Genomic DNA, 23,487 nt, shown 5'->3' with positions numbered 1-23,487 from the left:
CAGGTCTCCTTTAGGACTCCAGCTGGAGTCCAGCAGCTCCCTAAACTCCATGTATTCCCTGATCTGCTTCTGCATTGGAACCTTTAACTCCTGCACACATCTGCTCAGATGGTCGTTCATCCATTAAGCAGATACAGCCAGGTGACTCGCTGGGGAATGGTGTATGAAAACACCAGAAACAGTCGTCTGAACTAATGAGTAACCATCTAAAATATTTGGCTCAGACGGCAGGTAGCCAAGAGAAAACGGTGAAGCTTTTTTTAAGGTTCTCTTTCTTAATAATTTTTAATTTGATCTATTTTAAATATTATCTATTTTTATCATTTAACATCTTTTATATTTAAACCTCTGCCGTTCTTCACATCACAGTCACTCAACAAATTATGACTATTAGTGGAACTAAAAAAAATCTGAGATGTTCAAACAAAAGTTATTATTTCATCAGATTTCTTCCATAGATGATTTTTAAAAATTATAAATAAAACAATTTGAAGAAACTCATTTTTATTAGAGAAATACACAAACAAAAGTGATGTACATAAAATGCAAAAATCAGTTGTTTTTAAACTTTACGCCAGGAGAGGAAGCAGCATTGTTGGTGGAGTGAGCTCCATCAGTGGAAGAGGAACTCTTGTGCTCTGAAAAACAGAAACATTTTAGAAGTTAGTGATCAGACTTCAGAGCAGATCTGTTCATAAACTGTGTCTCATGATTATTCACCAGAGGGATTTTTTCTGCCACAGGCCCATCCTCTTCTTTGGGCCTCCTTGTGAGGAGTCAGGGATGCTGGTGTTGTTTTGGGCCACCCATCTCTCATAACGCTCCTCCTCTTTCTGTCTGAGAGCCTCCGTCGCTTCACGCTTCTTCTCCCAGTGGGCATCCAGCCAGTTCTTAATGTTCTGCCTCTGTTTGTCACGGCTGAGCCAAATCTCTCTCTTCTGCCTCTCTCTCTGACCTCGGGTTTCCTGATAGAAGATGTAAAAGTTGGCTGTGGGAGTAAAAAGAAGAAAGAAGATCAGCATGTTCCAGCCGTGTGGTGTCATCTCCAAACGATGAAGATGTTTTCTGAATTCTTACGTGGATAAAGCTGGCCACGCTCCTCCTGCTCTCTCACATAGGTTCTCCTGATCTTCTTGCAGTAGTGGTCATGGACGACACCATCAATCCAGGTCAGGAACCTTCTATGAATGGGTTTCTCTTTTGGGTTTGCAGGTTCTCCTACCGTGGCTGAGGTGAGCTGTAGATTTAGAAACTCCTTGGTTGGGATTTTTTCTCCAACTGAGTTCGGCTGATTCTTCTGTTTTTCTGAAAGCTCAACATGGGCTTCATTTTCTGCCTTTTCTTCTTTTAGAAAAACAACCACAGTTTCATCTTCTATCACCTCATCTTTCTGCTTGAATTCTTTTCCAGCATCACTCCAGCAGACTTTTGGACAATGGATGGTCCTGAAGATGACCGTGTTGGGCCCAGGACGAACCCTAATGGTCCCACGGGCTGGAAGGTCTTTCATTTTGACGTACATTAGAAAACCCAAGAACATGTGTTTTGAACATTCTCAGCAGAAATTTGAAGAACGAGAATTAATTCCATTCCAGTTCATTCTAAATTCAAAAATACACACATTCAAAAAACAACATAACTGTTGCTATGCATCAGCATAACAAATACGCAGACAGTCACCAGATTGCAATCAGGGGCAAAAGGTCACAGGTAACTGCGCAGAACTTCTGCTCCCAGAATTTATTTATACAAGAACAAAAGATAAGACATGGGAGAGACAGTGTGTGTGTGTGTGTGTGTGTGTGTGTGTGTGTGTGTGTGTGTGTGTGTGTGTGCGTGTGTGTGTGTGTGTGCGTGTGCGTGTGTGTGTGCGTGTGCGTGTGCGTGTGCGTGTGCGTGTGCGTGTGTGTGTGTGTGTGTGTGTGTGTGTGTGTGTGTGTGTGTGAGTGAGTGAGGTCACAGTGTAGGGAGACCGTGTGTGTGTATGGGAAGAACAAGAATGTGTGGGTGTGTCTGAGTGTGAGAATGCTTCTAGGAATGATGATCAAGAAATATTGGAACATAAAATTTCCATAACGCTTTTCCTTCTAAATTCAAAAATGCAAACATTCAAAAAACAACAGAACTGTTGTTATGCATCGCAGACATAACCCTAGCCCTGAGAGAAAGGTTTTTAATTCAGCCAGACCTAAACGTTTCACATGATCATCAAAAACAACTTATTTTTCAGAGAATATTTTTATTTAGTTAAATCTGAAAGTTTTAGTTTCATAAAAGGTCAAAATATCATATATTTTTATAGTCACTTTATTTGAATGAACATCTTTTTAAAAGAGCGAGTCAATAAAAGATCATGTCACTCCCATACTGAAATCACTGCACTGGCTCCCTATTCGTTTTAGAATTTACTTTAAGATTCTTGTTTTTGTTTTTAAATCACTGCTGGGAACTGCACCACCACATCTGCGTAATGTTCTACCCTGATACGTTCCATCATGTTCCATCATGGTCACTTAGATCTAATACAATGGGCCTTTTGGAAGTTCCAAAGGTAAATCGGGTCACCAGAGGAGAGCGGGCTTTTTCTTTTCTTGGACCTAAATTATGGAATGGAATAAATTATGGCTTTCTTATAGGAGTTGGGGTGAGTCTGGTTTTATTCTCTGTATTTTATTGTCATTACTGCTATTGTATGAGATGGTTTTATAATTTCTTAGATTTTACTGTTTTTTATCTTTTTATTTCATTTTATTCTATTTAACTTATTTTTAATGAAATGATATAAAGTTGATGTGTTTTTAATTGTATCATGTAAAGCACTTTGGGCATGATAAGTGCAAGAAGGTGCTTTATAAATAAATGATGAAGATGATGATGATGATGATGATGATGATGATGATGATGATGATGATGATGATCTACACGTTTCCCTAAAAACTAAAAAAAGCCGGCCAACATAAAGGTCTAGAGGTTCCACTGCCAAGGGAGAGTAAATGCAGTGGTGCTGGAAGAACTACTGGATTTATTTGATTGATCGAACATGGAACAAAAAATCTAATTTTTTTAAATACTTCCATGGGACATTTAGAGATTTGCAGAGTGAAGGTCCAGTATTACCTTTAAAAGCTAGATTTTAATTTTAAAAAATCAAATATTTATTTTGATCGGCATGCCACTGGGTTTACGTTTACAGCTACCAGCCAATAGAGGGCAACGTTGCAGGTTGCCAAAGAGTCTGCTCCCAGCAAGACTGGAACTGTGGAAAAATGCAGACTCGGCAAGTCAAGCAGCTGCTTCTGAGCCCAAAAGATGTTATCCTTCAAAGAAGGGGAGCTACCATAAAAGATCTGAAACAGAGTGAGTTTAGGTGAAGCCCACAACATATGGATCCAAATAAAACATTTCACGTATCGGCAGCGAACCTGATAATCCAGTGGCTGGAAACCGTGTTCTATTGTTGCAACTACAACCTCCACACACTAGATTTTGCTTTGGAGTTCATGTTCCATATCCTATCTTTGAGTAAGAGTTATGAAAAAGGGGTAAAACAAATGACTTTAGTGAAAGTGAAAGTATCCAAAAATATAAAAATATGCATTGTCAAAAACACTTAAAAATAAAAAAACATATTTTGAGTATTTAACCAACATTTAAATGTGTGGATATAGTACAGTGATGACCTGTTGAACTAAAGCCCGGTGCAAAAATGAGAATATTAACCTGTAAAACTGTCTCCATCATACTGAGGAGTAAAGATGGAAAAGGTAATGATGACTGGAGAGTTTTAAGGTGGAACATAAGCAGTTGAAAAGCTGAGTGAATGAATGGTCACTGAAATTGACTGTTATTTACATTTACAGTTTATTCTCCTTTAACAGGAAATACAAGGATTCAAGTTTCATACACTAGCTATGTTTACATGGGGAAAAGTAATTGGAATGAATGCCCTATCAGATCAAAAATTCTTTGTGTAAGCATGTCAGTCAGAATATTCTGATCCGATACGGCACGAAAGTCCATTCCGATTGAGAGAGGTAGTTTTGTCCGATCATCATTCCGATTGACATCCACACTCATTCAGATTCTTGAGGTGAAGCAATGCCCACTGCACATGTGTGCAACTTTGGCATGATGTCATTGATGTCTTTCCACTTTTGCAGCCGCTCGGGAAAAACCTTTTTCCAGTTTGCTTTGCGGTGCTGTACACCATACCTCTGTACAATTTGTCAGCTCCAATAAACATGGGGTGAACTGTAATCTTTCCGCTTCAATCTGTTTGCTGGTGAACACATCACCAATGTTGCATTGATTTAAAAATGCTTTAGATGATCTCAGATCTCTTCATGAAGCGTCCATCAAAGACAAACACTGTGATGAATAGGATTTACAAAAGATTGAATCACAGCTGCCACTTTGGATTCAGCCCTGTCACGCCACAGTCCAAACCGGTCCGGACAAATATTGGTTTTGTGTCAAAAAGCTACTTGAAAGTTGAATGTGTTAATCTTCCCACTAATGGCCTGGCAAAGGCTTCCTTATTATTCCGGTGCCAACCTCCCTTCACTGAGGGTATTTCCACAAGGTTAATTAGTGGAGGGTCTCCTGGGGTTTCCCACTCAATGTGTGCTCAGGATAGTGGAGGTGCCTCCACAAAACAAGGTTAATGGAGCCTTGGATAACTCCCTCCGTCCTGCTCCATCACCTCTACACATCCATACCTCTTTGAGCCTAAGTTATGTGTCAGCCTTTGAGATGGAAGGGCTGTTTGGGAGTATAAACTGTATATATTAGCCATTAAGAAGACATTTGCATCAACCTGATGTCAATGCGTTATTTAAGTAATACAGTAGATGATGATGGGAAACGGCAGAACTGTAAACAAGTACCTGCTTTTTTTTCTTTCATTGCATGAGGAGAGCTAAGATGTGGAATCATTGTGTGCTGGTGTGCAGAAAACATTCTCGCAACTGAAAAATGCATCTGGATATCATTTTGCCCAGAAAACCATTTTAGGAACCATCATCCATCAATGATCTCGCAGCATAGCACCTTTTTCTGATATGGCCAATAATGTTCTATTGAGCTAATCTGAGGCCCACGGGTGTATCTGTCATCATTCCCCAAGAGAAAGAGACAGCAGCACACGGCTTAAATCAAAGAAATAGCACACAGAGTGAATGGGGCTCCTCCGAAGGTCATGGTGTCACAAATGACTTTGCATCAGGATTCACACTCTGTATCGCACCCTTGAAAAAAGTGTCTCCGAGTCACTCCCCGAGGCGCGTCTGAGCACGCCACACCTTGCCTTTGGTGCCCCACTTTCTACTCCTTCCTTCTCTCCACCTCTGCGACCTTCGTCAGGAAGAACATGATTTATCACACCAATATCCCCTTTGGTACCATCCTGATTGCTTTGATTTCTTTATTGACATTTCCCACCATTCTTGCGGCATGCATTTTTCATGCTTGTCCCGGCATGGAGGGAATACATCCACAGATGTTAGCATCAAGAGCACACTCGGAAAGAACATGCCTTATCTGCCGCTGCATGCCTGGTGTTCCGTGGGCTGCATCTGTGTTTATTTTGTGGACTTAGAAAGTGGCCAGTGCTGCTCTGGCTGCACATCTTGTCTGAAGACTCAGCCATCAAAGGGAAGGGACCAGAGGCATCTTGTTGCACTTTCAGAAGTCCTATACCTGAGGTTTTTTTTGTCTTTTTTTTTTTTTAGTAAGAAAAAGTCAAGGAGAGGCTAATTTATTTTAAAGCATGACCCAGTCCTTTTCTTTAGTGACAAAGGTGACTCCAGCCTGTGGAGGAATCTGGCTCACTCTCATCTACACATCTAAGCAGTTTCCAAGCCTTCACTTACCTTTCACTTCTGTTTGTAGGAAGATATGAGTACTTTTTTTTTTGAGGGAAGAGTTTTAAATTCAGCACTCACCTGTGCAATGAGTCATGCAGTGTTTGATACAGATACCTGAAGAAAAGAGAAAGTGTAAATAAAGCAGAGCCGATATTGAAGCCGGCATTTCAGATGTCACCTCTCCTTGTGTTGTTGAAGTTGAGAGTTTGTCAGCATTTGTTTTCCTTTGTGAGAATACAAGAAAGCCTCTCTAACCTCCCTCCCACTGCAGTGCAGTGAAACCCCCTTAAAGCGCTGGATCTGCATGGTGCTGCAGCTTTACATAGGTTCTGAGGGCCCACCTTCAATGCCAGATGTGTTAACTCACACTTATATCTGATTAACAGATCGGTCACCTCCATTAATGCAGCTTTCGTGTGATATCACAATATTATATCACCCCTGCTTTGATCTGAGTTGGTAATTTCCATCTAGGGAACCCCCTGCAAAACCTACAGGAACATCACACAGTCACAGACCCAATTCTTTGCAAGCGATGTTTGAAACGTCTGTCTCCAAGCATGGTTCTGACTGTGTTGTTCCACAGCACGTTAATATGAGGCCTCCAGCTGCGTGAGGCTGACAGGCATCTGGTGGGAGCGAGATAGCTAAGATGCGACAGCTTCTGTCACCGTATTGATTCAGTCTCCACCACTGACATTCAGAGCAGACACAAACCAAGCTTATGGGCAACGTTGTGTTATGCATATTTGTTTTTGTATTTGCCTGTATGGATTTTAGGGTAGAACAGCAAAAGTTGTGGTGGATAACGCAGAGGCATGGCAGCTAACACTGCAGGAGGTTTGCCCTGTCCTTCTGGAGGAGAATATGTTTCCATTTTGAGGTCTTTAAAAACTTTTTAGGAGCCAATGAAGGCAGGATTTAGACTTATACATATGCATTGGGATGACATTGTGAACTCCAAGGTTTAGCACGGAAAAACGATGACTAATTGCATTCACCATCTGTCATTTGTTAAGATGTGCTGAGCGCAGGGTGGCAACGTCACCCCCTCATCCCCCTTTCTCGTTTTGTCCGATCTCTTCTCAGCTCCCGGTAACATCCTTCTTGCCTGTTCTAATTTCCTTGCCATGCTGTCTGCTCTCCGTCTCTGTAAGCTGCCACATTTCTTGCTTGTTGACTCAGCAGTTAAGTACAGTAATTCCCCATCTCTTCTATTTATTTGTTAGAAATTATAACCATCCTCTGGCTAGCTAAATCCACATAAATCCGTTTGCAAATTCAAAAAAAGCCTAAACCCTATTTCACAGGGATCCAATCCTCTGTCTGAATACACATTTTTAGGACTCGTGCATACATATGTACCCTCACTCGTGCATTCACTGCCTGTTCTTTCAGCTTATTGGCCTTTTGCTCCTATGGTTCCTGTGGCCGGTGCATTATGTACATATATTCACCGAGGTCAAACCGGATACGTTAGTGCCTGGCCCCCCGCCTTTCCTTAAAGGCTGAGTGATGCAGGATGAATAAAATAAACTGGATGTTTCTGCATTCATGCAGAGAAGCAATCTTAGAAATATTCAGATTTTGAATTCCTGAAATGTGTAAAGCCTTTTATTTACTCTCAGTGACATTTGAAAGAGTCCCTTGAATCATGAATGACAATTAGACTCATATGTAGTCTTCAGGTAGGACACCAAAAAAGGGAAAAGACAAAAAAAATATGTAAACTTAAATTTTTTTTTTAACAAAACCTGATTGGCACATGGAACAATACACACCTGATGTAAAGATGAAAAGTAAAAGACAGAACTCACCACACACAGAGATGGGAGTTCACCACACAGTCTGCTGGGATCTGTGGCTCTTCATCTCTGGTGCTCTGATGACTCGCAGCTTCACTGAGACTCAGTAGATTATTGAAGGGGAAACCACAAATTAGTTGCTCTGCCACCACATTAGCTCATGTTCCTGTGGGGAAGGAAGCAGAAGAAAGGACAAGACAGGACAAGAGGAAGCTACTTACGCAATTCAAACCCACAGGGCCACTAAAACTGTCACAACAAGCAAGGTTATCACTGAAGTCCGCTGAATTAAATTTCCCCAATCAACATCTTTCCTAGGTGTTTCCTTAAAGGCTAAGTTTATGGAGAAGAGAGCCCATTTTTTACAAGTTCTTTTTTTTAATATGACCATTCACACTGAGTTTAACATGCGGGCTAAATGTGAAAAGTCTTCTACCCCTATTTCCTATATTATCTGTGGCGCTGATAGAAAATAGGAGGGGAAACACTCAGGAAAGCTAGTCAATTGCACATCACATTGTTAAAGTGGTACTTCACTGAAAAGCATCTTTTAAATATTATTTCTGATTATAATTCAAGTGTGTCATGAAAATAGTCTCCTACACCAGGGATTGCCAACCACGTACATGCCTCCATGAGCGCATTACGGGGGTACGCGGAAAATTATTATTATATAATGACAAAAATTGGGCTGGGATGTGTTGTGCTTAATGAATACTCAAATAAAATAATGTATGGTAATATATGGTTAATGTTATATTATCAATTCAGGCCAATCACAACTTTTGGAAGCTGCTGCAGCGCAGAGTGAGTGAAGTGCTGAAGATGTAGTAACGTTGGTTATACAGACCTAATTTGGATTCCAGGGGTTGATGATGAACAGAGAAACACCATTAGTAAATAAACCTGGCAAGAGTAAAGTTGTATCTGCGTTAATTGCTCGTTAACACTAATTTCTGAAATGCCATTTGTTTTTAACTCACGATATACGTACACACAGGCTTCCAAACTTTGGGCATGTCCTGTGATTTAGTTTGAAAAAAAATCCATTTGCAGCTGTTTCTCTCGTTAAAACGCCAAGGTTTCATGGAGCTCGGCAGCTTCTCTCACCCCATGCACTGTGGATCTGACCTCTAATAACCCCAGACCCGCTGATCAGAGTGTCGCTCAACCAGAGGCAGGGAAAAAGAATAAACCTCCAACCTTATTTAATATTGTCAGCTAAAAAGTGCAGCCTAGCATCATTTTACCTGCAGTTATTCACTACTGAAGTAACACTTAACTTCAATGATAAAATGAAAAACATGAAGTGATTAAATGAATCAGCAAAGGTGGAAGAAATGTTGTTTCTGTTTGAATTTTTTTTTGCTTCAGTTTAAATAATTTATAATATTATGTTTTCATCACATTTAGCCTGTATTTATTTTAAATATCTTCATCTTTATTAATTTTTTGAGGATTTTTGTGTTGTTTGAAGAAAGAATCAGAACACAACATGAAAATGACTTGAAAGTTTTTTTTAATAAGTTTTGAATGTTAAACGTTCTTCATTATTTTTAGAAGTATTTGTTCTGCTGAAATTCACATGATACATGAGAATGCCCGCATCACTGCAGAAGCATCACCAATCCGCCTCTCGGATTTGAAAAGGATTAGGGTGAGATCTACAGATCTAAGTCACACTGTCACTTAACATTCACTTCTTGTCTCACGATGGGGAATGCTGTTGTTGGTTTAGCATCCTTGAAAGAGCAGAGAACATATCGACTAGTAGAAGCTAACCGATCGCCTTAGCAACTCCACCACATAGCAGAACTCCTTCAGGCTTGTGTTATTTGTGGATATATGTTGCAGAGTCAGTGGTAGAGTTGCATTGCTGTTAACAAATCAGAGGCAAGATGTCCAAATATCAGGAATTAAGACTCCAAACCCTGTCGTGTGAAGCTCAACTTTGATCTGGCTCACTTCTAGTTCCTGAAACAGCTACACTGTACGACTTGTAAAGCAATAGTTCTCACTACAGACCACTGCAGAAGTATTAGAAATATGGGTAAAGTACTAGTTCAAATTAGCAATCAATAACAGTGGTTAGCGCTGTTGCCTTGCAGCAAGAAGGTCCTGGGTTCACATCCCAGTCTGGGATCTTTCTGCATGGAGTTTGCATGTTCTCCTTGTGCATGCGTGGGTTCTCTCCAGGTACTCCGGCTTCCTCCCACAGTCCAAACACATGACTGTCAGGTTATTTGGTCTGTCTAAATTATCCTTATGTGTGAGTGTGTGTGTGGATGATTGTTTGTCCTGTTTGTTTCTGTGTTACCCTGGCAACCTGTCCAGGGTGTACCCTGCTAGTTTGCCCATTGACCGCTGGAGATAGGCACCAGCCCGCTGTGACCCTGCATGGCATGGACAAGCGGGTTCAGATAATGTATGAATGGATGGATGGAACATGGTTTTGCAAATAAAAAATATCAGTTATTGCATTTTTCTTTTTTCTACCCATTTTTTCCTTTGACGGGGGTTTTAGTTACTTAAACAGTTCTACATTCACTTGACTGCAGAATGTGTTCCTCCTGAAATCGAACAACCTAACAACAGAGACAGAGTAAAAGAGTAGATATATACTGTGAGAAAAACAATAAAGGAAACAAAACCTTAGGAATGCTGGAATGAATCATCCGCTGGTGACTCTGCTCGGCTCAGGCTCGTGGTGATTTTTTTATTCTTAAGTCGAGCGTGCTGCTTCTGAGGCAGGGCAGGCAGTTTATACATTCAACAGGATTTGTTAACATGCTGAAATGTTAAGCCAGTGTAGCCCTCTTCACTTCATTTGTGCTCTTACTGTGATTATGTTAAACTGGCTACATCCAAAGAATATTTTTGCTGTGTGGAATATGGATCAGTGACTATCAGAAGCTCTCACCCAGAAGAAGGAAGCTAAGAGTAAAAGGATCAAATAAACATGAAGCAGTCGACATCAGAGTGGGGTCTTCTTGCTCAAACTTGGCCAAGGTTTTCTCATGTGGACTTATAGTTATTTGAGCATATTAGGATTCAGAAAAAAGCTCTCTTGGCTGTGGCCGTTCATCATCATCTCCTCCCCTCTTGTCTTGTCCACTGCAGCCTGCTGACACTTATGGTTTCTAAGCAAGTATCTTTCTCCTTCTGTCATAATCACGGCTCTTTATGATCGGTTTGCCCTCTTTGCCCTTTCAAGATGTGGCATGTAATGAGGGCTTTGGAGGACTACGTGAGAGGGCTATTTAGCTATTCAGACAAGACCAGCTCACACATCCCACGCTCTCTAAGTCGACTCCCGACTAACACCTTTCAGCTGAGCACAGTGGTTATTTGTCCGGGACACAAGGTCACGGTGCTGTCATGGTCTGCGTTCTGCATCTCCCTCATGTGTCTCCTTGTGTTCCCCATCCCTCTCTAGGTTCCCCTTATGTGTCTCCTTGTGTTCCTCATGTGTCTCCTTGTCTGCATCCCCCCTCAGGTGCCTCCCTGTGGTCCCCAACCCCATCCAGGTTCTCTCCAGGTTTCCCCACTTTTCTTCATTAGTTTTCTGTCATTGTAGATTGTTTAGTTCGTTTCTCTCTTTAGGTATCATCCTCCCCTGTCTTCTGGTGTTTTTCGTTCTCTTACTTCTAGACCATTAGTTTTATTATCTTTAGTTCTCCAGTGTCTTATTTCTACAAGTGTTTGAAGTTATTCAGTTCAGTAGCTTTGTTTAACAGGTTTTAGTTAGGGTTTTCCTCACCTGCCCTGCGCTGCTCCTCTTGGTTATTGGTATCACATGTGCCCAATCCTCCTAATCACCCAGCCCCTGAGTATAAAACCCTGTCCTGTCTTCTTTCTGTGTTTGTTGGTCCATTGTTTGTGTCAGCGTTGTTTTGTCCCCCCTCCTCCTTCTTGGTCTCTAGGTTTTGGCTTCTTGCCCTTCTAGGTCTCCAGGTCTCTAGGTTATTAGGCTTCGTGCCCTGCTTGGATTTTATTTATTTATTTTTCATCCTAATAAAGGAATGCTTTCTTTCACATCTGCTCCTGCTTTGTGTTTTTCTGGGTATCTGCACTTTGGGTCCAACTCCCCTGGCTCTCAACGTGACAGGTGCTGGATGGAGCCAGGGTGGCTCCATCATCCAACATCTATGACGGGCCGTTTAGTGTTGACTTACCTCATGTAAATTGATTACATGATCAAAATGAATATAATTCAGATTCTCCTGACTAATATGGAAATTTAATATGCTGCTGCAGACACAATAGGAAGGTAAAAACGACAGAACAATGCAAAGAATAAATAAGTCTCGGCCCAATAACTATTTTATAAATGTTATACTCGTGCATTTTTATGATAAAAAAGAATTGACTGGTGCGTTTTTAAGTAAATTGTTCCATTTTTCTTTTGAGAAAATAAATCATAACTTTGTGTGTTTTACACCCACAAAGAACTTGCTTTCATATCGAACTTAGCAAAACCTTTAATCTCTCGTCCACAATGTAATTATTAAACTGCAAGCATCTTATATGCACACATAAAATGCTAAAATATTAGAAAAAAATAAATAAAAAAAGAAGGTAGCTTTTTCACAAGTTGCAAAGTGTGGCACATTCTTAGAATAGACTGCCAAGTGCAATTAGGACTTCTAATTTTTGTTATGTAAAGGTTTGCAGCTAAAATGAAGGGATAGCTCTAGGAACATGGGTGTTTTCTGGCTGATTGTTATTAGAGTGCTAATTACAGTCTAATTCCCAGTTTCTAATGGCCAAGTGTAAAAACGTTTGCATGTGTGTCTTTGTGTGCAGCTTTATGTTTTTTCACAAGATATTTACCAGAGAAAATAGGAAGAAATTACTTCAAAGTTCTATTAAGTGTTTATTATTAGCACTTTTTTATTTTCAGTTTAGCAGTTGTCACTGACTGACTGTGAGGACTTTAAGTGCAAATCAACTCACCAACAACTTTATTGGGTACACCTGTGGAAACCCCAAGTATTTTTGGGTTGGACCCTCTTCTACCACCAGAACTGCTTAATTCTTCATTTATTATCCAGAGGTTCTGGTCCTCGTTTACATGACAGCACCAAACATGATGTGAATCTCCCTTTCCACCACATTGCAAAGGTTCTGGACTGTATTGAGTTCTGGTGACTGTAGAGCCTGCTGGAGTCCAGTGAACACATCATCATGTTCAAACAAGCAGGTTGAGTTGATCTGAGCTTTATGACACTGGCCATTTTCCTGCTGGAAGCAACAATTCTCAGGGAGGCTGTGGTGTTTAAATGATGCTTGGTTGCTAGCCTCAGTTTCCTGTTCTTTGCTGACAGGAGTGACACCTACTGCTGCCGCAGCCCATCTGCTTTGATGTGTGTTCTGAGATCGACAGACCTTGGGGTGATTATTAGAGCTACTCTTATGTTTTTCTCATCTCAAAATAGTCTGCTCCTTTGACCTCTTATTTCAACAAGATATTTATATCTTTGCAATTGCAGCTCGCTTGAAAATTTTATCTTATTTTGACCATCCTTTTTAAAATCTAAGACATGTCTGTAGGTACAAATCCCAATAGATCAGTGTTTCAGAAATACTCAGACCATCCTTCTGGTACCATTAACCATGCCATTGCAAACAAACAAACAAACAAACAAACAAACAAACAAACAAACAAACAAACAAACAAACAAACAAACAAACAGACAAACAGACAAACAAACAGACAAACAAATAAACAAACCCAACAACAACAACTTTAATACTCCATTGTCCTCATTCTGATAGTAAAAATTCTGCAAGTTGCTGCAATGCTACCATTTCCTGATGATGTATTTCCAGTAGCAATTGAATGGGTAATAATTGAATAGGTGTATGTAATAAAGTGTTAGGTGTGTAAATCTACAGCAAAGCATTTGAAATGTTTAACCTATGTAGATCTAATGCCTGCATCAGTGTGGAATTAGAATAAATTCAGCTAAGATGCTTGGAAACCTTTGTATAAACTCCATAATCAGAGACTTACCATGAATATCTAAAATGTAACACAGTTCTGAAAACTTTTACGTTAATACTTTATTAATACAAAAAGTTACATACATATACATATGTACACACACACACACACACACACACACACACACATACACACACACACACACACACACACACACACACACACACACACACACACACACACATATATATATCTATCTAAATCTATCTATATATATATATATCTATATCTATATATATATATCTATCTATATATATATATATATATATATATATATATATATATATATCTATCTATCTATCTATCTATCTATCTATATATATATATATATATATATATATATATATATATATATATACATACATATCTATCTATCTATCTATCTATCTATCTATCTATCTATCTATCTATCTATATATATATATATATATATATATATATATATATATATATATATATATATATGTATATATACACACACACACACTTTTTTTTTACTAAATTCAGAGCTACAAAGATTAGGAACAAACATTTTCACACATCTTTCTAGATGAGTGGATGTGGGTGTTTCCACCTTAAGGACCGCCTCCATCCTGCTGTCAATCAATGAACATTTTCTTCTCACTGGCCACTACGTCATCTCGTTTTGCGTGTCAACATGGCGGCATCCATGGCATCCCAGGCTGCAGCTAGAAGACTGAGGGCAGCTACATCAAAACACATTCTTCTGGACAAACTAAAGGTACCGGTACTGCTCGTGTCTCTACACAGACGCTTTTTACCCTCTCCGGCGGGTTATGGCGGTGTTGGACCGCTGTCACCGTGGTTGCAGTAGTTGTAGAGCTAGCGTGTTAGCATGTGTGAGAGAAGAGTTAGGGATCACAGTTCAGCAATGTGACAGCTCCGTGGTGACACGCTGGGTCAGTATTAATCACTGCAATTGAAAACACCTTACAACAAGTGTTTTCCTAGAAATTATACCTTTTCAGCTGGAGTTTTTCTGAAAAATCGTTCACTAAAGTCTTGATTAGCTTTGGTCTTAATCAGACTGCAAAGGTTAAGTGGAGCTTAACCTTTGTAGAGTTTCTGCCCATACTACAACGTGTTAACTTTGTGTGTTTGTCGGTTAAAATATCAAAATTGAGTATATTACGTGTTACATTTACTTTTATAATCTGTCGTAAATAATACCTGCAGTTAAAGACAGCTTTAGATCTGACAAATGATACGTTGTACCCTGTTCCTAGAACACACTGCAGCTCTGCGTTTTGCACTATAACCTCATTTAGATAAGCACAGTACAAAGGTTAACTCTTGCCCTATGATCTAATATCTATGAGGTGTTAATAACGGCTATCTGCCATATTGGATTACCGTTTTCATTTGTCAAAATATTCCAGCAGGATTTAACTCTTAATAAAACAAGTTTTATATTGTTTAATGACAGAGACAACAAAGATGTAACAATAAAAATAAATGGAATGGACATTCAAAAGGTGAAAGAAACGAAATTTTTAGGAGTCATGATTGATGAAGCTATCACCTGGAAGTCACACATAGGTTATATCAGAGGTAAAATTGCCAAAGCCATTGCAGTACTACATAAAGTTAAGTTTTTACTGAATAGTTCTGGATTGCTGACATTGTATAACTCACTAATTGTTCCATACTTGACTTACTGTGTAGAAATATGGGGATCCACATGTAAAACTCGTACACAATCACTGTTTATTCTACAGAAGAGCATTGAGAATCATTAATAGCAATCACTATAGAGATCCATCCATCCATCCATCCACCCATTTTCTGAACCCACTTTATCCATGCAGGGTCGTCGTGTGTGTGTGTGTGTGTGTGTGTGTGTGTGTGTGTGTGTGTGTGTGTGTGTGTGTGTGTGTGTGTGTGTGTGTGTGTGCTTACTTGCAATGATTTAGGTAAATATTGCCCCCTATCGCTGGGGAAAATACACACGTCACTTTAAGTTGGCTCAACCAAGTAGATAATTGGCCAATGCCAATACATAAAAAAAAAGGTAAATACCGGCCGGACACATTGGCCGACTGATAAATCGGTCTACCCCCTCTTTGCATTAAAAAAGCCCAGCTTTCCAAAAATAATTAGTTAAAACTGATTTGTTCTATGTTTAGAAACCATATAAAAACGTAGTGAATCTCAGCTGGAATTTCTGGTCATAAAATAGATTTTGGAGTCTTGCTGGTTCCATTGAAAATCCTGGTTCTACTGTGCTTCAGAAGAATCTGGTAGAATCACTCTGTTTTAGTGGTTTGATCCATTCAAAGGTCTTCAAAAGTAATTCTTACATACTTATAATCTCACTTCAGGCTTTTGTACCTTCTGGTCTTCTTCTTCAACTCATCACCCACTCATTTTCCCTTTCTCGGTCTCGTGGTCTCTCTTGAGTAAAGTGATAAGAGTAATAATCAAGGATTCTCTCTGGTCCACAGCACAGTATCGGAGAAGGAAATGATTGACAGCAAGGTATCGCCACAATAGAATCAAATCAGGTCTGACAGTGTGTCAGCTCAGCTGAGAAATTCTATTTGAGGTGGTGTGTAAACAGCAATACAGAGGACATCACAATTTTCACATATTTAGGCTCCAAAATGCTCCTCAAGGAGTCATGGGATGATGTTTCTTTCTCTCACTCGTAAATCAGATCTCTAGAGTTCTTTGTGCACAGTGAGATAATCCTCAGGCTGTTTTTCACTCTCTGTATAGTGGTGAATTTGTAAACATTTAAAAGAGTTAATGTCTTGCAAGTTGCCCATATTTAGTAATAATCCAGCAGTGTGGAAGTCCATTGTCTTGCGAAGTCACACTGGGAAAGGTGGCTCGTGAGACTTGGTGCTGAATATTTTATTGAGGGGGTGGAGAGCCCTCTGCTTGCAGCGACTTCTTTTGCTGGAACTTCAAACGATGGAAGGTTTTCCCATCTGTTTCAGCTAGAACACATTTACATTTCCTCCCCGCAAGGGACACTGGAGGACGGAGTTCGATCTTACTGGATTTGAATATCACTCTCCAAGGTTAATAGCCATTTCTGTAGCTGATGTGGTTCTTTGGCTTTTTCAATAATTTAGAATGGCTGCAGTCATTAGGAAATGTTCCCAGCATCTAAAATGAGGAATGCAGTGATTGAATGTGGCAGAGCTACCAGCAGCTTAATTTCGGCTATTGTTCTGTTTTGGAAATTATACAACAACTATACAAGGTCCGAAGATGAAGCTAAAACGTCTATGCTCAACATTTTTATAATTATACACTCAACATATCAACAGCTATATCAAGCCTTTTGCTTTTTCTATACACTTTTTATTTGCACAACAGTGGTGTGTTAGTGTGTGCACCTGCAAACTACTTAAGGAAAGCTGGGAGTGTTGTGATGCATCAAATAATTTTCTAGTAAACTAGCCACAATGGATGGGATCAATACTGCCATTCAAAATTAAAATGAAACAATTAGCGCTTCTATTAAAATACCTAATATTTAGGGTTTTAATGTCTACTTCGGAAATGTTGCCAACATTTTTTGCTTTCAGTTAAGTCATCATTTTAGACTATAGGTCTTTCCATATGATCTTCACAAGCCCCAAGAGGTAATTGATGTTTCACTTACATTAAGTTTATTGCTCGAGTTTGTGTGTCCTCTGTGCTTAGTGAAAACATATTAAAGTTTCATTACGTATATATTAGAGATGCTTTATATTGGCTTTTTTACCAATATCTATTGTTGTCTAACTTATCATTTCCGATACCGATATATGATGGTCCCCCCTCATAAAAATGACAAAAAAATAAAAATTATATATATATATATATATATATATATATATATATATATATATATATATATATATATATATATATATATATATATATATATATAATCTTCTGTCATGAATGCGTAATGCTCTGTGACACCTTTAGGCTTCAAATAATTTATAAGTTCATGAAGTGTTCCCACCACATAGGCTCTGGCTTGGCACTGTGCCACCGATATATCACGAGCCAATATATCGGTCGGCCTCTATTTTCTAATATGTCGTCCACATAGGGTTTCCATAATTTTGTTTTGCAGTGGCTATGGATTTTTGTTTTAGGTTCTCCATGAAGAACTCTCAAAGGGTGGCTGATAATGTTACCTATGGCGAAGCCTTTCACTTGTTTGTATATTGTTCCATCGAATGTGGAGTTTGCTACCAGTTCTACCAGTTGTGCTATGTCGTCTACTGTGAGGTTTGTTCTTTTGTGTAAGGTTTTGTGCTATCTGATTTTGTTAACTATGTTGTTAATTGCCCGTCGTGGATTAATAAATTCTTCTTGAATCTTGAATGGTTTTTTGAGTTGGTGTTTTTGTGAACAGGGATGTAACGTTGTGTGAGATTAGTATGTCGTATATAATCTTTTTTTAGTTCTTTTGCCAGTTCTGTGCTGTTTTTTCAATGTTGGTCTGCATTACCTAATAGTTAGATGATGATTTAGCTGATTTCTTTTCCCGTTATGTATGTCAGTGTATCTTGGCTGTCCACTATTGGTCTTAGTGGGGTATTCTGTTTACGTATTTTTGGGGTTCCGTAGATTCTTGGGATTATGTTTGCTGTTGGAGTCCAGTGTTTGTACATTTTTTCTGTTATTTTGCCTTTTTCTTGTAGTGGTTTCTGTACTTTTTTCATGTTTTAATGTCTTCTGTTGGATCTTTTTTGTGGAGTTACAGTTGTATTTCCTTATATGTGAAATGATGTGGCTACAGTCCCATCAACCTGGTTATGCAGGCTTCACCTTTTGCACAATATCTACAACGTCATTTCTCAGTCCCTCAGACAACTCTTACCAACAAATATGACAAAAGAGACAAAAAACACAAAGTCGAGAAAAGTCAAAAGTACTTAGGTGTTTTCCTGTGGCAAAGTCTACTTTATAGGACTTAAGTTTGACACAGTTTTGCATCCTGGATTACCTACTTATGACTTCACTATCTTTACTCTACACATAACACCTTTAAATTTGACTGTTTCCACCTGTGTCTGATTACCTATGCTAATTACTAAAATCCCCATCTGTAGAGACACAACAGTGAGGTTTTCCTTTCTTAAGCCTGTCTGCAAGAGATTAGCCGCGCCCTGCTTAAAGACCTTCCAGTGATGCAAATCTCACTGATCTAAATCCTGGAGCCATGCTCTAGTGCTTTCGCCTCATCTTCCTCTGCTCTTTTTCCGTCCCTGACTCTGTAACAGGCACATGTCACATCCTTCTCTCCAGTCATAGTCTGGGCATGACCTTTAGCTTAAAAGGCAAAAGTACAAGTGCATATTAGCAGAAATGAGAGCATCTTTTATGTCGTGCACAGAGCTGTAAGAAAATTGTGGTACTTTACAAATGAGGGAACTAATGAATAAGCATGCATTGCAAATTTTGCTTTGTACAGCCCAAGTAAGAATAAATAGGTGTTTTTTTGCACTCACTCACTGGGCACTTTATTAGCTACTATCAGAATGGGTCAACTTTTGCACTAGAAACTGCCTTAATAAGTTACGTCATAGATCCAACAAGGCGTTGGAAAGATTCCTTATTGGTTCTGGCCCATATTGAAATGCTGTTTTGGACTGTTAGCATGGCACACGGCGCCACAGCCAGCAGGCTAACTTTTATCTGCATAACACCAGTAGCTATGGGCACCACAAATATCATATACATACATACATGTTACGCTATCCAGTGCCTAAAGGTTGGTTTATGCTTGACGCGTCCGCGAGGTCCGCGCGGCGAAATTGCGTCATTTTAACAACCACGCCCCTCCACCACGCCTCCGCACGGCCCAAAATTTCCGCAACGCGCACCTAGGAAATTTTCTAACCACGTGGACGGTTGGACGCAGAAAAACATGGCGGACCGGCAAGAACTAGTATGGCAGAGGTTTGTAAATACAGACATTTGTATGATTCAGCTCTCAAAGATCACCGTGATCAGAATCAGAATCAGAAAAAGCTTTATTGCCAGCGCTCCAGCGACCCAGAGCATAGGAACTTGACTCCGCAGCACAGCCTGACCAAGATTACACACACACGTAGACAAAACAGATACAGGCAGACCACGAGAGCAGCCATAACGGTGCTCATTTCAATTAGATGAAAAGGGGATTACATGAGGATAAATTGGGGGAGGGATCAACATGATGTTAATAATTCTTGGAGAGAAATAGCTCGCACTGTCGGAAAAGACGAGGACGCTGTTAAAAATGCTGGAATGCCATGTTGTAAACAACAGTAATTTCTACTTTACTGTGGTGTAGTGTTGGATGCATGCTGTAGAGCTCCATGCTGCCCCGTTCAGTTTGGGAGAATATTGGCTCACTGCAGAGACAAGGCGCATGAACAATAAACGCTGCGAGATGTGAAGCTTGTTCCATCCGTGAGCCGCATCACCAAGCGGAAAGTGAATGTGTCAAGCATAAACCAAGCTTAAAGGCGCATTATGGAAGTTTGACAGCCAAAACATGTATAGAAATAATACATTTCTTCTTCATACGTTTAGGGCTGTAGCGACGCCTCAATGACGTCGACGGCTCGATTCTAAAAATTTGTCGACGTCAGATCCGGTAGTCGACGCACCGCGCCCACTTGTTGCATCCACAGGAGTTTGTAAATAGAGGAGGAATCTGCCTGTTTTTCCTCTAGTTCGCCCTCTTCTCCACCTTCACTAACATCTCCGCCAAATGCCGAAGACCCGGAACAATGTCCGTCCGCTACTAGATTCCTTTCCTGTTTTGCCCGCCTTCATCTCCCGGCAACGGACAACAACTTCCGGGGTCAGATGCGCTGCTCCGTCCCTACCGCAGATGTAGAAAATCACCGGGAACGTTTCTCCCTTCATAAAGGAGCTTCTTTCAGACATTAGGAGAGCTGTTTTGGTGGTAGCAGTCTCTCCTCCGTGCTGGTCTGTTTGCTGCTGGGCGTTTTAGGTTTATTTAAACTTGGTAACTTGAACTTAACGTTGGTAAAGCCACTGTTAGCATATTCGCTAACAGCTTCTTGCGTTTGGATAAGCTGTTACGTTTTGGTTTAGAGTTCATCTTTTTTTGTGGCGTAGATCTCCCTTTTATTACATTTAGAGTGTTGTGGGGTTTTGGTTTCGTTTAAGATGTCACCTTCAGTTTGGTTTAACCACCCAGTTTAGAGTTGGACCTTTGGAGATTCTTATTTTGGTCCAGAACCCTGTAATCTTTGCCCAGTGGGACATCCCTAGTTATTTGTACTTTTGTTTTAATTCCCCACAGGCAGAATTAGTTTTATTATTCCCAACCTGTGGATGGAAAGGTTTATGTTTTTTTGTAGTTGTAAATAAACCTGATCATCATTTTAACTTTTAAATCCCGTTATTGTCCCTTCCTTTTTGCACATGAGCCAAACTCCCCAGGAAGGGTCGTAACACCACTCGCCTAACGCACATTACTGACCAAAACAAGCAGCATGGAGACACTCCATCTTCTACCACCTCTCAGGCAGCAGCCTGCACTCCCAAGTTCTACACGTCACCAGAACATAACCAACCGCAACACAATAAAAGCAGTGTTTTACAAAATGGAAGGCCTGTAGTGTTTATTCTCTTACAGTAACAATTTATCAATTTTTTTGAGGAATTTATTAGAGATTTTTTGGTTTTTATTAACTGTGCAATAGAAAAATAATCATTAGATTAATTGTCTAAATAGTCATTAGAATAGTCGACTATTCGATAAAATAATCGTCAGAATAATCGTTTTAAAAATAATCGTTTACCCCCAGCCCTACATACATTCTCCTGCAATGCCCTGCTCCTGTAGAATGAGCCCTGGCATTTTTACTGTGATTGCCTGTTTTTCTGTAAAATCACAGAAAAAGAGAGTTGAGCTGAGCTACTTGGGTCGAGCAGGCTGCTTCATGCACGTTCACGCTCAGGCATAGCCCATAGCATTTGCTATCAGTAGCTTTAGCAGCAGAGAGTGAGGTAGTGCCGACTCAGCGACTTTGTCGCTGTTTCTAATGCCTAGTGATGAACCTAGCTACATTTCTGAGGACCCTTAGCTACTTTCTTCTAGATATTTCCTGCAAATTAGCAACAAAATAGCCATTTTCGCTCTGCACCGTTGTTTGAACGTTGTTTTAGCCGTAATCAAGGATATAAATATTACAGATACCCAAAATGTCAGTGGTGGTTTAGCTCATCTAGTTAAATGTCGGACTCTTGTGCTGGAGACCCGGGTTCGATTCTGGGTGAGAACACAGTTTTTTTAGTTTCTTTTTTACATTAATGGTATATTTTTTTTACAGTAAGATGCCCAAGTTTTTATTTGAGACTTGCAGAACGGCATTGAATTCACAGATAAAAAAAATATGGGTTCAACTTTCATTTTGGAACAAATTTTCAAGCAAGGGAAGGGCATGATCTGAGCATGCAGGAAGACTGACCCATCATAAACCTTTGTCAGCTGTGCTGAAGAGAAAAGGTACAGAACCAAATTATTTAATTAATTACCTGCGCGTTCTCCACCCCACAAGGGACTGTCAGCTCTCAGAGCTCTGTGAAACTGACCCCCGTCAGCTTCACAGAGCTTCGCCTCAGCTGTTATTTTCGTTAAGGAGTGTGCACGTACAGTCCCTTTAATGGCACATCTACGTATTCATGTCTGTGATTGGTGCAGTCAGCTCTGGTGCTGCAGAATGAGAAACCATGAGGTTTAGCTGTCCATCTGCAATTTTTCTGTGTTTATTAACACATCTTTCACTGTTGGCTGGCTCCATGTTTCTGTTAGAGATGTCACTGTGAACTGGGACTTAACGAAGACTGGTGGTTCACTGTGGCGACGCCAGAGAAATAAGCCAAAGGAGACCCGCAAGACAAAGTTGTTTGTTTTGAAGGCAACTCACAGTGGGGCAAAAAAAGTATTTAGTCAGCCACCGATTGTGCAAGTTCTCCCACTTAAAATGATGACAGAGGTCAGTAATTTACATCATAGGTACACTTCAACTGTGAGAGACAGAATATGAAAAAAAAAATCCATGAATTCACATGGCAGGATTGTTAAAGAATGTATTTGTAAGTCAGGGTGGAAAAGTATTTGGTCACTTCAAACAAGGAGAATCTCTGGCTCTCACAGACCTGTAACGTCTTCTTTAAGAAGCTTTTCTGTCCTCCACTCGTTACCTGTATTAATGGCACCTGTTTGAACTCATTATCTGATCTTTATAAAAGACACCTGTCCACAGCCTCAAACAGTCAGACTCCAAACTCAACTATGGCCCAGACCAAAGAGCTTTCGAAGGACACCAGGAAAAGAAATGTAGACCTGCACCAGACTGGGAAGAGTGAATCTACAATAGGCAAGCAGCTTGGTGTGAAAAAAATCAACTGTGGGAGCAGTTATCAGAAAATGGAAGACATACAAGACCACTGATAATCTCCCTCGATCTGGGGCTCCACGCAAGATCTCACCTCGTGGGGTCAAAATGATCATGAGAACGGTGAGCAAGAATCCCAGAACCACACGGGGGACCTGGTGAATGACCTGCAGAGAGCTGGGACCACAGTAACAAAGGTCACCATCAGTAACACACTACAACAGCAGGGACTCAAATCCTGCAGTGCCAGATGTGTTCCGCTGCTGAAGCCAGTGCATGTCCAGGCCCGTCTGAAGTTTGCCAGAGAGCACATGGATGATACAGCAGAGGATTAGGAGAATGTCATGTGGTCAGATGAAACCAAAGTAGAACTTTATGGTATAAACTCAACTCGTGTTTGGAAGAAGAAGAATACT

General features: G+C 40.1%; 2 protein-coding genes across 3 annotated transcripts in view; one reads left to right on the top strand and one right to left on the bottom strand.

The window, feature by feature from the left end:
- Positions 1-535: 535 nt before the first annotated feature.
- Positions 536-1,579, bottom strand: LOC107385949 (uncharacterized). Its single transcript, XM_015960095.3, has 3 exons — positions 1,078-1,579; positions 721-988; positions 536-638 (listed from the first exon to the last, which is right to left on the bottom strand). Coding segments are annotated over exons 1-3 (732 nt in total). The 5' UTR covers positions 1,541-1,579; the 3' UTR covers positions 536-637.
- A 12,704-nt stretch (positions 1,580-14,283) lies between these two features.
- Positions 14,284-23,487, top strand: part of suclg2 (succinate-CoA ligase GDP-forming subunit beta) — a 138,012-nt gene continuing 128,808 nt past the window's right edge. For both annotated transcript variants that reach the window (XM_015959295.3, XM_054751625.2), the window contains exon 1: positions 14,284-14,418. In XM_015959295.3, the coding sequence (XP_015814781.3) occupies positions 14,335-14,418 (84 nt within the window). In that variant the 5' untranslated portion in view covers positions 14,284-14,334. The remainder of the gene's footprint in view (positions 14,419-23,487) is intronic.

Source organism: Nothobranchius furzeri, chromosome 3, assembly GCF_043380555.1.
Source record: "Nothobranchius furzeri strain GRZ-AD chromosome 3, NfurGRZ-RIMD1, whole genome shotgun sequence".
Taxonomy (NCBI): domain Eukaryota; kingdom Metazoa; phylum Chordata; class Actinopteri; order Cyprinodontiformes; family Nothobranchiidae; genus Nothobranchius; species Nothobranchius furzeri.
This window is presented reverse-complemented; position numbering and strand designations above follow the sequence as displayed.

What these genes read in the sequence shown, in the direction of transcription:
- LOC107385949 (XM_015960095.3), bottom strand. Translation starts at nt 1,540, where the DNA reads ATGTTCTTGGGTTTTCTAATGTACGTCAAAATGAAAGACCTTCCAGCC. An exon ending in GCGTGGCCAGCTTTATCCAC is followed by an intron (nt 989 to 1,077) that starts GTAAGAATTCAG and finishes TTACTCCCACAG; the next exon opens with CCAACTTTTACATCTTCTAT.